The sequence below is a fragment of the Sinocyclocheilus rhinocerous genome, unplaced genomic scaffold (assembly GCF_001515625.1).
Source record: "Sinocyclocheilus rhinocerous isolate Xijiao unplaced genomic scaffold, SAMN03320098_v1.1 scaffold298, whole genome shotgun sequence".
Classification (NCBI taxonomy): Eukaryota; Metazoa; Chordata; class Actinopteri; order Cypriniformes; family Cyprinidae; genus Sinocyclocheilus; species Sinocyclocheilus rhinocerous.
In genome coordinates, this window is record NW_015650702.1 from 580,711 (window position 1) to 592,872 (window position 12,162).

General features: G+C 35.4%; 1 protein-coding gene across 1 annotated transcript in view; it reads right to left on the bottom strand.

Moving 5' to 3' along the window:
* LOC107712356 (endophilin-B2-like) overlaps positions 1 to 11,499 on the bottom strand; it is a 19,447-nt gene extending 7,948 nt beyond the window's left edge. Inside the window, exons 1-7 of the mRNA XM_016517579.1 lie at positions 11,299 to 11,499; positions 7,284 to 7,425; positions 5,728 to 5,739; positions 4,841 to 4,969; positions 2,957 to 3,090; positions 2,392 to 2,484; positions 926 to 937 (exon numbers count right to left, since the gene is read on the bottom strand). Of these exons, the coding sequence (XP_016373065.1) occupies positions 926 to 937; positions 2,392 to 2,484; positions 2,957 to 3,090; positions 4,841 to 4,969; positions 5,728 to 5,739; positions 7,284 to 7,425; positions 11,299 to 11,361 (585 nt within the window). The 5' untranslated portion in view covers positions 11,362 to 11,499. The remainder of the gene's footprint in view (positions 1 to 925; positions 938 to 2,391; positions 2,485 to 2,956; positions 3,091 to 4,840; positions 4,970 to 5,727; positions 5,740 to 7,283; positions 7,426 to 11,298) is intronic.
* Between the last annotated feature and the right edge of the window lie 663 nt (positions 11,500 to 12,162).

The following is a 12,162-nucleotide window of genomic DNA, read 5'->3' on the forward strand; positions in this document are numbered from 1 at the left end:
ATTTGCCACTGATGATTCAAACGCGAGTTTTGAGCAGTGTAGAGTAGCGCTTGTTTCTCCGATCACAAATGTAGACATGGTTTTTTGTTTACGCGGCGCGATACGCAACTCAACGCGTAAAAAGACAGTATAAGTCATTATAATCAGTAATTATGTCCCCACTGGATGCAACAAATGAATCATTTGTAATGGGTTTTATTGGTTTTGTATCATCACTCCAGGACACGGCATCACAGTATGGTAAGATTTGTCACTGATTTGCAGGAGTATAATAAACAGTAAGGTTTTATCTTAGTACAATTGTACTGTATGACATAGAACAAGAGCAGTTTTTTCTTTGAACGTTTTTGGTCTCCATGTGCCATATTCTTGTAAATATTAAATGCTGTTGAAATTAACCAAAGTAGACAAGATTCTAATATAACAGATAACAGAGATACATAAAATGAGTCATTAATATACACATGCATACAATCCAAAATATGTGTGTGTGTGTGTGTTTGTGTGTACATTATATTATACACACTAAAACCATACACACTATAATTCAATTCAATTAAGCTTTTTTATATTTGGCTTAAGATAGCTTAGGCTTTTTTCCCTCTTTTTTAACTTTTCTATCATTCGTATTTCGCAAAACCCCTCCACTACCATCACGGGTTTTGCGGAAATCCAGTTGGGAAATGCTGCTCTATAATATACAGTACATTATGAGAAAAAAATACAAATTACATGCAGCCATTTAATGTAACTGTGACTTCAAAAAGGGCTGACTTTTGAAAGGTTTTTTTTTTTTTGATCAAGGCACTGCAGAGGTGGCAGATACAGTAGATCAACTATCAAGCCTGTACATGTAACTGCTAGCAGGAAGCAGCCAAGGATGAAAGGCAGCTGAGAAATCACACACACACACACGGATACTCACATCTCCCTCACACTGTGCAAATGACAACAGAGAGACATGTTAGTGAATACACGGAAAGGAAAAAATTCCACACAGATCACACAAATCACAGAGCACACCTGATGACTGAGTCATAATTGTATTCCATTGAACACACACACACACAGACACACACAGATAAACTACCAGGTTCCTCTTGGAGATCAAAGAGGTAACAATAGGCCCTGAGGACTTTAGATTACCCCTTCAATACTTGATATGTGTCAGGAGGGAAATCACACCTAAATGGGTGTATTAGCAAACAATCTCATCTATGCAGGAAAGGAAGATATCAAAACATGATAAAACCGCACACAGCCCTCTGTGTAAACCTCAAATTATTCAGTCACTGAAAGGGATAAAATGAAGAAGCAAACAAGTAAGTAAAAGAAGAAGTCATTCGTGAAAGATGTTAACTTATGCCTTCTGACTCAGAGCTTCCCAGACAGAACTCAGAACTGATTCACAAATATCTTCCACATAACAAATAGTTCCTGAAAAACAACCTTTTTTTCAATGATGTAAACAGAATAAATCAGGAGCATCAATTTTTGGGGCAGGGCCACTTTTGGAAAATATGGAGTGACAAAGGGCCAGTGAATAAAATGATTTGGCAATGATACAGTAACTGGGAAACACTATACAATAGATTCATTTGTAAACAGCTGTTAGTTCAGTATCAATTACCATGAATTATTACATTATATTATATTATATTATATTAGATTAGATTAGATTAAATTAGATTAGATTGATCCACTACTCACTAGCATGATCAAACAATGAACAATTGCTGTTTTATTAAGATTACAGATCAATACATGCTGTACAAATATGTTACTCATTGTTAGTTCATGTTGGATAACGCATTAACTAATGTTAACAAATAAGACCTAAAAAAAGTGTTTCGGATAATTGCTTGGCTTTAACCAATAAAAGTGATATCTTACATGAACTTCATATTTTGTCACCTCATGCACCAAATCAGTTAGAGTTTGTCCGTTTGTTTTTTTAAAGATCCTTTTCATTGTCCAGGATGATTTATTCCAGGTGAATTTAAACATGCAAGTCTTATTTACACACCAATGCAACATTCAGAAATGCTTCCAATTTCTTAACCAATTATTAGGATTCAGTCAATTTTGTGATTAACTGTCTGTTTGTTTTTTTTGCCATGTCCCACAGTTTGTGCGTGCACCACAAGCCACAGAAACAGAATTGCGATTGTGAGTCACTTATAACCTTGTGGTGTGGATTCAAGCTGTGGGGCTAGACATTGAATATTCTTGCTTTAGGTCATACTTCCTGAAATGTCCCTCTAGAGATCCGAATCCTCCTTTAACAGCTCATAAGCGGTGTGTGATGAGAGGGTGGTGGAGGAGATGAAAGAACGTGAGAAGAGGAAGACATGTGATGATGGTGATGAAATTAGTGAAAATGAAACTTACAGCAGCCTTGTCCTCTGCTAACTTTGCCTTCTTGAGCCGAGCTTTGCAAATGTCCAGGTCAAGGCGTCGGTTCTCAAGTAGCCTTCTCTCTTTCTGAAAACAGAACATACAGACTATCGTAAAAAAGGAAATATTCAAGACTACTTGAATATGCATTTGTAGTGTATTTCATATATTAAAAGTATATTTTTAAAAAGAAAAAAAATAATGAAATAATAAGCTATATAGATATATAGTATATAGATAATATAGATATAGATATAGATAAATATATATAGATCTATATATATCTATATATATATATATATATTTATACACAGTATATATATATATATATATTTATAATGTACTAAATTGTAAATTCAATACAAATGTTTAATTACAAATATATTTAAATACGACATAAAAGTTTCAATAGAAATTACATTAAAGTATATTTTAGATACCATAAAAGCTTGTCAGCCAATCATTTTGTAACTAGCCATTATCAGCCAGCCATTGTAAGTTGGCTTACATATCAGAAGGATGTGAACCATCTGAGACCGAGATTATGAATTTCACTTACAGAAATGGTTTTCCAGTCACCCTCTAGAAAGTTCCTCAGTGGTGTGAGGAAGTTAATAGCTGACATCTGTAGGAATTCCCGCTCTGCTCCACCCAACCTCCTCTGAAACTCTCCAACAGTGATCAAAGTACTACCTGAAAGCAGGCAAAACATTCACAAAGCATTATGTGCACCTTAGCATTGCACTGACTTTTTCAATCTTTTCCTGTCAAGTCATTTTCAAATGTGTTTAACTAATCAAGGGGTATGAAGGTATCTTCATCAGAGAACTAAACTCACAAAATGAAACACTCTGCCTCACATAAGGCATCTTTAGACATATGCTCTGATGCTGCTTTGATTTTCTGTAAATGAAACATGTTTTCATTTGTTTTTTTCATGTCTTTACATGGATAAAGTCTTATTTACCTTGGCAGTGGTCATGAATTATTTTTTTTTTTTAATGTTGACATCTAAGAGTGCAATTATATAAATCTTTTTAAGCAGCATTGCTATAATTATAATATATAAAGTTCTAATATAAATACAAGCAAATGTTATAACCTCATAATAGTTAAGAAAAAAATAAAAATCACAGAATCTAATACACTTTCCCTCAGTAAATTCTAACCTAAAAATATCCAAGAACACCTATTTGCCAAAGGGAAAGTGCGCCATCTAGTGAAACAAGGCATGCAGCTAAACATTAACTTGATTTACAGATCTGTATTACTGTGGCACACTGTCACAGCAAAAAGGGAGAAGAGGACATGTGCAGCGACAATTCCGCATCATATGGTGCATCACATAAATAAAAAATTTTTAAAAAGAGCATAAACTGGTATGCACTGGCTTCTAGTACAGACTTCTATTCTAGACTTTGATTATGTGCAAACTGCTTTCTATTGTTTCTTATTATTTCTTAGTTAGGAAATATGTAGCCATTTTATCTTAAAGGGTTAGTTCACCCAAAAATGAAAATTAGCCCATAAATTACTCACCCTCAAGACATCCTAGGTGTATATGACTTTCTTCTTTCAGACTAATCCAGTCGGAGTTATATTAAAAATTGTCTTTGATCTTTCAAGCTGTTTCATGGCACTCAGAAGATTCAACTGCTTTCATTGATTCAAGGTGACTAATAAACACACAACTACGGCAATATACAGTTTATCTGAGTTCTCATTATTATAATTTTCATTAAAATAAAGTATATTTATAATGCAATGCCTTTATCACTGCTTAAATACTATGAAATATGTTGCGTGCCTTATTCTGTGTAAGAAGCCACATCATCTCACAGAAGGATTTATTTCAAACACTCGACTGACATTATGAAGTGAGTTTGGAGTAAAAATATGTTATTAAATGTGGTATTTTCACATGCTTTCAGATGGAGCAGCATTTACTTCACAGAGCCGTAGTTCACTGAGAAGCTATGCAAACAGCTGTCATTATCGCGAACGATTTCTTCGATTTCAGAATCGCGCAATAAAATCGTCTGCGATTTTTTTTGCGTAACTTGTCAGTGAACTACAGCTATGTGTAGTAAATTCTGCTCCATCTGAAAGCACGTGATGATGATTTCCTGCTGATTACAGAACAGGCTTTTTTAACAAAATGCACATGACAATCGCATTCGATTAATCGTGCAGCCCTAGACGGATGCATGCAACACCCGCGGAGTGCCATGAAACAGCTTGAAAGATCAAAGACAATTTTTAATATATCTCCGACTGGATTCGTCTGAAAGAAGAAAGTCATATACACCTAGGATTGACTTGAGGGTGAGTAATTTTTTGGGCTAATTTTCATTTTTGGGTGAACTAACCCTTTAACAAAATAACTTTTGGCTTTTCTGTGTGTTTTTTGATTTAAAACAATCCAAAAAAACAACATACGAACCATACGGAGTTCCTGGCCCAAATTCCTTTGCAGCGTCCTGCATATACTGCCCCAGCAGCTCTGCATTGGTGGTTCTAGATGGGATCTTTCTGTCCAATTTCTCATAAAAAAACTCTTCAATACGCGCACCTAAATAAAGAATTACATCAGACTTTATTTAGGGTTTACTCCAGTAAACTTAATCAAGTAAACCATTTTGCACCATCATGCTTACCAATCCAAACCAATAGTTCACAGTCAGCAAATTGAGGGTAATAAAATTGATATTATATATAATTATTTACAATATCACACTGGTATACATATTGGTTTACATTTCTTTATGTATGAATATAATTCAGATTTATAGCTTAAAATGCATGTTACCTTCCTTGCTTCTCAATATCTAATCATAAAAGTTTAAAAATATTTCACCAACCATTTACAAATTTTCGGGATACTTTCATTGTAGTATTTTGAACATTGTTTCGAGAGACCATAAAGCAAAAAAAGATGAACGAAACACAGGTCTTTGATGTAGACATCACGGATGAAAACATAAAACCCATGTGTGGATGTAATAAAAAATGTGATAACAACAGTCTTTGACCAATCATTCCAGCTCTCTGTGTTGCCAGCAGGATTTGAAGAGACCTCACAGATTTGAAAACCAGATCTGGTTAAGATATTCAGATGATTGAAAAACAGGTGTTTAAAATTGTGTCTGGATAAACCACAAGACATTCACCCAAACTCAGCCGCAAAAGGATAGTACTACCATGAAAAAAAAAACATAGTGAGAAGAGCCAGCCTCACACATTGGGTCTAATACTAAACATCTGTCATTTGAGGAAGGAATTAAACTGAAGACCTAAAGCACAGGCCACGGGGAGTAGAGACACACTTACCAGTTTGGTCAACTGGAGCATGGAGAGAGTTAGAAAGAACAGGTTAGTGTTCTTATTAGTACTAACACTTAAATATGCTTATTAAACGCTTAAATATGTACATGAAAGTTACTGCCATCAAAGATGAGCTTTAAAGTGCCCCTATTATGGATGGGTTTCATGCAGTGTGTAACACAGCTCTAAGTGAATGAAAACATCCTGCCAAGTTTTAAATCTGCCTTGTTGGTCTTTTCGAGTTGGTCTGAATGAAAATGGAAATTCATTCTTTGCCACTAGGTGCTGCTTTTGGAGCGGTAAAAATAGCGGTTTCCCCGGTAACGCTGTACACAAAGCAGCACTGCGCTCACAAACGCTGCTTTATCAGGCATTACAGGCATGATGAAATGAAAATGAGACCAATTGGACCAATCACCGCCGACGGAGGGGTTTGGAAAAATGAATCGTTAAACGAATCGTTTGGGAGTCGTTGAGCAAATAAGGTAAAAAATAAATGCATATTATAAGACAATGAAAGTGTTTTTTTACCTGCATGCATGTCAACCTGTTGTTGGGGACCCCCTAAAACCAAAATATGAACCTTTCATAACCCATAATAGGGGTACTTTAAAACATCTGAAACCTGTGGCCTCATCAATGATTCAGAAATGATAACCGAACGAGTATTAATATAAAATGTTTCATGTTGTTTATTCATTTGTGAACTGCCAACATAAAATGCTAATTTTACGAAATGCGATATACATTACCATTCAAACATTTGGAGTCAGCCAGATTTTTTAATGTTTTGAAAGAAGTCTCTTATGCTCACAAAGGCTGCGTTTACTTGATTAAAATACAATAAATCTGTGATATTGTAAAATATCATTACAATTTAAAATAACTTTCCCTTTTTCCTGTGGTGGCAAAGTGGAATATTCAGCAGTCATTACTCCAGTCTTCAGTGTCACATGATCCTTCAGAAATCATTCTAATATAATTAATATAAAACATTTGAACAGTAGTGTAATTAAGCAAAAGTTTGTAATCAGACATTTTTATCCAAAGTGCCTTACAGTACAGTGTCCTGCTCAAGAGCACAGTAATGATTAACAGCTCAGATTTCAACTGTTACGCCAGTTTGCTGTACATCAAGAAGAAGAGAGAAAATAAAAATCAAGGGTGCAAAGACAATACAGTACATTCACATAATGTGACACCTGACAAAGTGACACCGGAGTACCACTGCTGTTTTAAGATGGTTGTTAGGCATCATATTTCCCTGGCTGCCCCTACAGGAATCTTTCATTTCTGGAATCTTTCACGCAGATGCAGAGTGGTGTAATCAAGCAAATGGTGACATTAAAGCAGATTGATATCAACAGAGATGTTCCTGTTCGTCATGTTAATGGTAAATGTCAACAACATGAGACATTTTTCAACATTTAAGAGACAAGACCACACATTTCAAACAATATCTAATAACAGAATATTTTCCTGAAGAAAATGTAATTCAGAGGCTTAGGTAGATGCAAAACGTAGAAAGATTTAAAACGTATAACGCCCATGTAGATTCTTACTTGGGTTGGGTTGAAGCAGCACCTCGGTCTGTCTGAAGATCTTTTCAGTCCAGTTTTTGGTGCAGTCCGCTCGAGCAATCAGGTTCTCCAGATGGGCATCAAGTTCAGTCTTTTCTGCCTGGCCAAGCTTCTCCTCTGTGTACTGGAGAACATACAAAACAATTCAGTCTGTCTGTAAGAGCAGCACTCCAAACCAGATGTACAACAACGTAGGCAATATTAGCTGTTCTTTCTGAGAAACAAGAATATGCATGCATAATTTCTAGGGCTGGGTTTTGACACAAATTTCATGATTCGATTCGATTCTCATTCACAAGCTTGCGATTCGATTCGATTCGATTACCAATTCTATTCAATATCGATTATTTTGGATATATATCAGGTACAGTACATGCCTAATTTTCAAAGAAAAAAAAAATCTCTCAACCAATGCTGTAAAATATACATGAGAGTCAGTTGGTACTACATTACTATAACATTGAAGGTTAAAATTGACTGATTTGTTAAAATTACACTTAATGAAGTTTTTAAAATAATAAAGTTACAATTACATAATAATATTTCTACTCATGGACCGCGTCACCGCAACAAAGTGCTCGTTTAAAAGCAGGGCACGGTAGACGTAGGATCCACAGCTAGATGAATTAGTATAGAAGAAGCCCTATGATTACAACGACCACCATTTGAAGTTTCACAAAATTCTGAAATTATCGTACATTATGGGATTTTTTTAAATTATTGATCGTACATCGTACAGAGGTCTAAATTACCGTAAAAATACGATAATTATCGTACGTCTGGCAACACTAGCGATCCGTCACTCCACATTAAACAGCGACAAAACGGCATTTATTGTTTGAATATTGCAATACAATGGACAGAATTTGAAATCTGCGACTTTGTTTCATATTAAAAGTACCAAAGCACAATTCTTATTGCGATTTATTGGATGGGAAGTGCTCTTCAACGTTCCGTCCATTAACTGAAAACAGGCTAGAATAATCGATTCTTGGGATTAAAGAATCTATATCGTTCCGTAAAAATGAGAATCGATTAATATCGAGATATCGATATTTTTTACCCAGCCCTAATAATTTCCCATAACGTATTGTCTCAGAATGCTAAACAATTCTCAGCAAGACAAGGAGACATACTCTTAAAGCTATTCACAGGATTTGCTGGCATTATGCCATTCCCCTTTTGGCTATATTTATGTTTAGACAATGTTTCACAGTTCACATCAAGCAGCATATAATGCTATAAACCAGGCACATTAAGTTTGAGTGCAACAAAAACATCAAGTCATTTTCTGACAAAAGACAATGAAAGGACATGGCAGGTTTTAATCCAAAAAGCTGATTAAAAGCATGCATATAGTTATATCTGACATGTGTCCTGCAGTGAGACATGCTATGTTTAACCTAAAACCATTACATTATAGGCTAGATGTTTATATTTAATTTTAAACCATTGTTTGTTAAACAATTCAGTACATTATTAATTATAAAACCTATGTAAAATATGATAATGTAATAAAAGGCAATATAATAAAATACAAATCAAGTTGTTACACCACTATTAAATATGGTGCTTTAAAAATAATAATAATAATTAGACACTACTGTTCAAAGTAAGAACTTTTTCGGGAGGAAATCATACTTTTATTCAGCATGGATATTTATTCTTCATTAAATGGATCAAATGTGACTGTATAAGGTGTTATAACAAATTCTTCTGTACTTTCTATTCATTAAAGAAACCTAAAAAACAGCTCATGTGCACTGCCTCTGACTGCAGTAACTGCATGACAGAACTGTGGCTTTGAGTGATAATGATCTGCTCCCAACGAAATCCCTGACAGGTACAGTAGTAGTGATTGGCTGAGTGGGGACGCTTATCTGTGTCAGCAAAGGTGATTGGCTGATAGGGGACACCCCCTTCATCTGCTCCCTGGTTAATCAGACTACAGAAGGCAAACGATCTTGTTGCGTCTTCTCAGGGGAGACATAACAATAAACAAGCTTAGTTCATGAAACTCTAATTAAATGGAAGAGGATCAGACAGGTGAATGGCACCGGCCTGTTTGTGCCTTTGCAGTTCAAATTCACTTGATATCCAAATATGCAGGCTAAAATGTCAGCCATTGCTAAAGATCAGTAGCTAACAGCTGAACAAATGCCCTGTGACTCTCATTGATAAACAGGAGGCTTCTGGCAGGCCGGTGGACCTGCAGCAAAGATTTCCTCTGACAAGGTGAAAAAATATAGGGCTGGTGTTTAATATTTCACACACACACAGGGAAGACCCCTGCTGACAGCGCATAAAATTCAGGCCTGAGGTGAAAGAGGGAAAAAAAAAAAAACATAAATCACATTCAGCATAAAGGATTCCCTCTACATCTGCAGTTTTGAATGTCTGTCATCCATGAAGCGAGAATATGTGCAGTCATAACAGATGAGGTATGACAGAAGGGTTTGCACACTATCTTGTGATATCCGGGGATGTGGCACGTCTATGAATAAGACACATAATGCTTTGACAATATAATAAATGTCACACTGTGTAAATACTGTAGCATACGTACTGATTATATAGAATGCATTGAAGAAGAAAAAAATAACTACACAAAAATCAGTATTTCAGTGCCACTTATTTATTCTGAACAAATGTTATTTTTGAATTTTTAAATGCCAAACCTTATGTTTTACTTTACAAGAATTTTCACATTAGATTGTCACCCCTAAGTTGTATTAGTTTAGCAGTTGTATTACTTCTAACTACATGCAGTGTCTTTGGATCATCACATGGATTTTGTTAACAATTAATTATCAACGGAATTAAATTGTTGCATTTTTATAATTTTTTTAATAATAGAAAATGTTTGTCAATTATTGATTATTAAGAAATAATCTTCCTTTTTTACATTTTATAGAAAATTTAATCTGTCACAACTTACAGTTTCAAGGATAATCTTAGATAATAAACTACAAATATTGTAATTAATAAAAAAGAAACTTTTTATGCTTAAATGAAAACCACCCACATGGAAACAGATGGACATTCACCATCACACATACACACCAGCTGGCCAGACATCTTTCAGTATTCTGCATACAAGAAGGTCTATTAAAATGAAAACGCTTCCTCTCATGCTGTTCCCAAAACCGACATTATTTTCTTCACAGTGATGTTGTGCTGCTTTTTTTCAATAAAATGAAAGGGAATGGTGACCAAGACCTGCCAAGCACCAAAAATAACAATAAAACAGCTTTGTGTGATGTACAGACTAACATTTAAGTCATTATTCAATCATTTTTTAACTGTCTAATTGAACAATTGCCATTCACTTTCATTCTGTGGGAGAAAAAAACAGTAACAGAGCATCTTTTGTGTTCCACGGGGGAAAAAAATCATGCAGGTTCAAAATACCATGAGGGTGAATACGACGACAGTATTTTCATGTTGAGGTCCCTATAAACTTTGGTCAATGATTATCAACCTGTTTACTGTCTTACGTCTTTGTTATACAGTAATATAACTGAGTATATTTTTACACTCGGTTACATTTCGATAGACTGAGCATTTTTTGACAAACGGTAACATGAGCATCCCTAAACAAGCATTTAAAAAAAAAAAAAAAGTAAACAGTAATAGTAAACAGGGCTTCGTCTGTTGGCGAGTGCTGTCACATGAACAGCCATTAATAATGGATACGGGCTTGACTTGCGTCTATCGGCTTACAATGGCGAGGAAAATACAGATCATCGCAACATGACAAACAAAGATTGCTCGCTTGAACAATGACAGAAGCATTAAGGTTTACAGAAAGCGAGGTTTCTGAGTGTTCGCGTGAGGATCTATAAGGCCAACAGAGCGAAGCAGTTCATTCATTCATGACTAGAGCCCGCTGCTGCTGCTGCTGCTGCGCACATCCATCCCCCTCAATTCACGCACGGCACTTATGGCTCAACGCAACTACCGTGAAATAAGCAGAAAGCACTGGGTCATTTCATACCTGAACAGCACGAGTGAAGAAGACACCTGCATCCGACGCTAGTTTCTTGACATTGAAATCCATCGTGTCAGTGTTTTCACTGTGTGCGTTTCGGCAACATCAGCTTGTTGGTTGTCCCTGCAACGGGATCGATTGTGCAGGACGAGGCGGAATCGACAGCGCAACCTGGAGTTACCATCAGTTACATCGGCCATCCTCTACTCAGCCTAGCTGGATGCTCATGATTTTAACCCCCCTACTGTGAACGCATTGGTTTGGGTATCCTAACCATTTTCATTTTTTTTAAAAATACAATACTTCTAATGAAAAATAATTTTAAAAAGTATCCTCTGTGGTCTGTACAAGTAAACTGTATCATTCCATTAATATTCAATTAATTATAAATAGATAGACAGACAGACAGATAGACAGATAGATAGATATAGATTTGTATTTTCCCTATACTAACACTGCATAGATTTGTATTTTCCCTACTAACACTGCAACCTATAGGTTTAAACTGCTCATTTTATGGCTTTCCATAAAAGAAACATTACAGCATCATAAGATACTTGAAAAATGCCCCCTCACATGATTCACAATTTCATTTTCCTTGCTTCCCTCCATTATTTTAATATGTATTTTAAGCACATTTTTAATTTGAATAGAATGTGCTCAAAAATTCTAGCTCCAGCTATATAAATTGGTAAATTACAAATAGCACACTACAAAAGCGGCTTGAGGCCTTAACATAATTTATCTAAATCATTAAAGAAGAACAGATGCAAATATCAAACATTCGTTTTTTATTATACTGCATAAATATTTCTGAAAGCATTTGAATGCCCACTTGTGTAGTTCCACATAACAGTTTCTGAACGTGAC